Source organism: Trachurus trachurus (genome assembly GCF_905171665.1).
Source record: "Trachurus trachurus genome assembly, chromosome: 13".
Taxonomy (NCBI): domain Eukaryota; kingdom Metazoa; phylum Chordata; class Actinopteri; order Carangiformes; family Carangidae; genus Trachurus; species Trachurus trachurus.
In genome coordinates this window covers 27,958,912-27,962,544 of record NC_139892.1, presented here as the reverse complement: position 1 = coordinate 27,962,544, position 3,633 = coordinate 27,958,912, and the positions used below count along the sequence as shown (strand labels likewise).

Genomic DNA, 3,633 nt, shown 5'->3' with positions numbered 1-3,633 from the left:
ACCGAGGGACTGAACCGAAAAAGCCGCAGAATGTGGACGGACTTCGGGCCTCGTCTTCTTCTGCAGCACGGAGCCGCCGGGGGCCGACAGCCAGTGTCGCCCCCTACCGTCCGGAGTGTAAATCGGGTATCTCGTTGAAACGACTTGCTGAAGCGTGCCACCTAGTGGGCAGTTGAAACAATCACACCATTGCGACTATATAAGCATAGACTGGCTCTGCTGTAAGTGACATTTTAAAGGGATAGTTCAACATTTTGGCAAAATCGCCATAACACATAGGTAGGCCTACAATGTGTAGCTGTTTGTAGTTTAGTGGCTGGCTAGAGGTAGGCTAAAGCCAGGGGAGGGTGCCACAGAATCAATGTGGTGGTAAGAACACCTTTTACTCCTGTTACTAATATATGGTTAGGGTTAATGATTTTGCACTCTTCACCCACACGAGAGATACAAGCTCGAAAGATACATGCTGACTTTGCTTGAAAAAAATCCTTTTATGGGCAGAAACCATGACCCTCCCAATGTTTAACCCAAAGTTACGCCCTTGCCTGTCAGTGTACACTGTTTGATATGCGTTTACAGTGTATTCATACATACAAAGTTAAACATTTTTAACAATAAGTTATGCAATTTGGTGTATATAGCCTACAGACAACACTGGAAGGATGTGGGAAGCTCATTTTGGATCTACAACTGATTAGGTGCATGACTGCCACAATATCATTGTCTGTCAGACTTGTCCTAAAGTCGAAGGTTTTATATGAATTAATCCAAAATAAATGATGATCTTCCTTATCAATACAACTGCGTTAAGCATCTCACACATTCACCCTTCTTCCTTTATGCCTTTTGTACTGGAATAATTTATCGTAACATGCTGTGTTGCTGACCTCTTGGCCAGGTCGCCCTTTAGCTCATTAAACAAAGGTTTAATAACAAAAAAAAAACCAACAACAACAAAAAACAGTATTTGTCTGTACTTCCTGGATTTCGGAATACAATTTTCTGTATTGTTTTTTTTTTCTACATATAATTCTTCTGTTGTAGAGATAAGTAAGATTTGTCTTGCTTCCCAATGAGATTTATTGCTAGTGCTTAGCCAGAAGTTGCATCATCATAATTGGATTTGAAGAGGGAGCCTCAGAGTACTGTGGTTCTATGACACTTATATCCATTATTTCATATTTTCATTATTATTATTATTGAATAAGGATAGGGATCCTGCATAGTGCTATGTAAAACAACATAACCATGTATCATGAGTGCTTTTGAAACTATGCATGACACAATACAGTGATTTGTGTTTGTGCAAGTAGGCCTACCATACTATCCTCCTTTACACAGTAACATAAACACTGTAATAACTGTTTTATAGTGTACAAGCATTTGTCACGCCAATCTATACTGTATGTGTGGGTGTGTTTGGGCATGTAATCATGTTTGAATTTATTGGATTGGATTTTATAACATCCTCTACGAAACAGGGAATTCATACCAATTTTTAGCATCCCTGAATGTGTGGGTTTTCATTCAGTGGCCTTGGCATAAGCAGCGTGTGATCAAAATACTTGCTTTAGATTAAAAAGACAGCCTTAAAGCCATATAGAGGCCACATTTTAATTTTCAATAAAGCTTTGATATTGCTGAAACCGGGATAAAAAATGTAATCTAAGCAGCTAATGACAAAGCATGGACTTAATAGTTGTCCCAATAATGCATTTAGAATATACCACAGTTATTATACGTGATGGGTTTTCTGAGGAAATGTGAATGTTGTGTACAGTATCAAAAACCATGGTTTCTCTGTGTGGACACTTATATCTGTGACTCAAAACTGGGAATGTTTGAGGAACACCCTGATTTCTACTACATATTTCACTCTTTACTACACGTTTTAGACTTTTCTCGTTAGTTTTTCAAAATTAAAGCCAAGTATATTTGAAAGAACCGTTACTTTACTTTGGCAAACATTAGTATAACCACATTGCACATTATACAAAAGTTAAAATTGCACATTACATGTCATACTGTATGTAGGCTAGGTGAAAACATCAATGAATAACACCCAGAGGCATGTGTGCTTATCTCTTGTTTGTACTTGTCTGACATCTACACCTCCTAAAGATTTGAGAGCCATCATCATGGAAATATATGGAAAAGGCCTTCATCCCACTCTTCCTCTTGAGCAGGATCAAGGCTGTTATCATCGGGTGGTTGAGAGGTTGTATATTTAGCACTTGATCCTGAGGTTTCTAGTCAGAAAGTTTTATCTTCAGAGGATGAGATGACCATGACCTCCCGGCTTTTAAAGTCCCACACAGCTGTAAGATGGAAGGCCATATTGGAGAAGACAACAAGATACTCAAACAAGGCAAACAATGTATAACCTGTGAAAAAGACAAACAGTGTTTTAGAATAGATATCTATGTTTTGGTCAGTATTTCAGCTATAGATGCCATTACTACAAACATTCTTCAAAATGTACTATTCCAACAACCTTCCCAAACTGATTCAATACTTACTCCCTGATTCACAGTACACGTTGTGTTTCCAATAAAAGAATCCAGCAAAAGCAAGGAAGGATATGTTAAGAAGTAAAAATCGCACTTTCCAGTGATGAGACTTGGCATCCTGTACAGGAGTAAAAATAATAATAAATATATAATAAACATAATAATAAACAACAATTACCAAAATAGAAAACTGCAAATGATGCAAGAAAATTTAATTTAAAGTGTGCGATTATCTCACCTCAGGGCTCAGTGAATACTTCTTAATGGCCTTCCACAAACGGCAGGTTATCAGCATGTAGATGAGAGAGCTGATGATGAACAGGACAAAGCCTTCCTTATGTACAACTAAGGATAAAAAATATATACACATACATGGTGTAACTTATTTTATAAAATCATTTTATAAAAGGCACTGTGTTTTAAATTATCTCAAAATATGGATTAGGCTACTCACAGTATGTCTCACTGGATGATACATAAGTAAGGAGTAGCAGGCCAAGGTTTTCAGAAATAGAAAAGGCCAGGTTCAAGCAGCTGAGTAAACTTTCAGGGAACTTCGAGGCAAATCGTGTTTTATAAAATTTGAAGTAGGTGAACGCCACCAAGAACCTTGGTGCTGAGTGCAGTCCGATGCAGAACCGCCATATGTGGCACTCAGGACTAAGGCTTATTGAGGCACTGATGGATGGCAGGTAGTTAGGAACCTAGAGAAACAGAAATGATTGGGTTTTGTACCAAAATATTTGTTTAGGATTTAAATCAAATCTAAAGAAGTGGTGACAGGAGAAAACAAAAGGAGAAAAACACATTTCTTGTGATTAAACTACAGCAGGGCACTACACGTGGTGAGAAAAATAGGCTACAGTTGGTTACATTTGCAAAAAAAATCAACGTTAGCCTACCTGGCAGTGCGTACCAGTGGAGTCCTCAAAATGAAAAACAGAGGATATGAAGACACAGGCTATCAGTCCAAGCAGTGGTAGGCATACAGTTATCAGAACACACGATGCAAATGATATCCTGATGACCAGGGGCCTCTCATGCCCCAAAATATTGGATCCTTGTAGCATCTTGGTCTGAAATGGTAAGCAGGTGTTATTTTTAAACACAGAGCCTTTAAGCC

The 3,633-nt window shown here is 38.3% G+C and overlaps 1 protein-coding gene across 1 annotated transcript; it reads right to left on the bottom strand.

Moving 5' to 3' along the window:
- Window positions 1-2,253: 2,253 nt before the first annotated feature.
- Window positions 2,254-3,580, bottom strand: LOC310995600 (post-GPI attachment to proteins factor 2-like; the record flags this gene model as incomplete). The annotated part of the gene is made up of 5 exons (XM_083984695.1): window positions 2,254-2,384; window positions 2,520-2,628; window positions 2,749-2,855; window positions 2,965-3,214; window positions 3,413-3,580. The coding sequence occupies 5 exons, from the start codon at window positions 3,578-3,580 to the stop codon at window positions 2,254-2,256; spliced, it is 765 nt and encodes a 254-aa protein (XP_083840821.1).
- Between the last annotated feature and the right edge of the window lie 53 nt (window positions 3,581-3,633).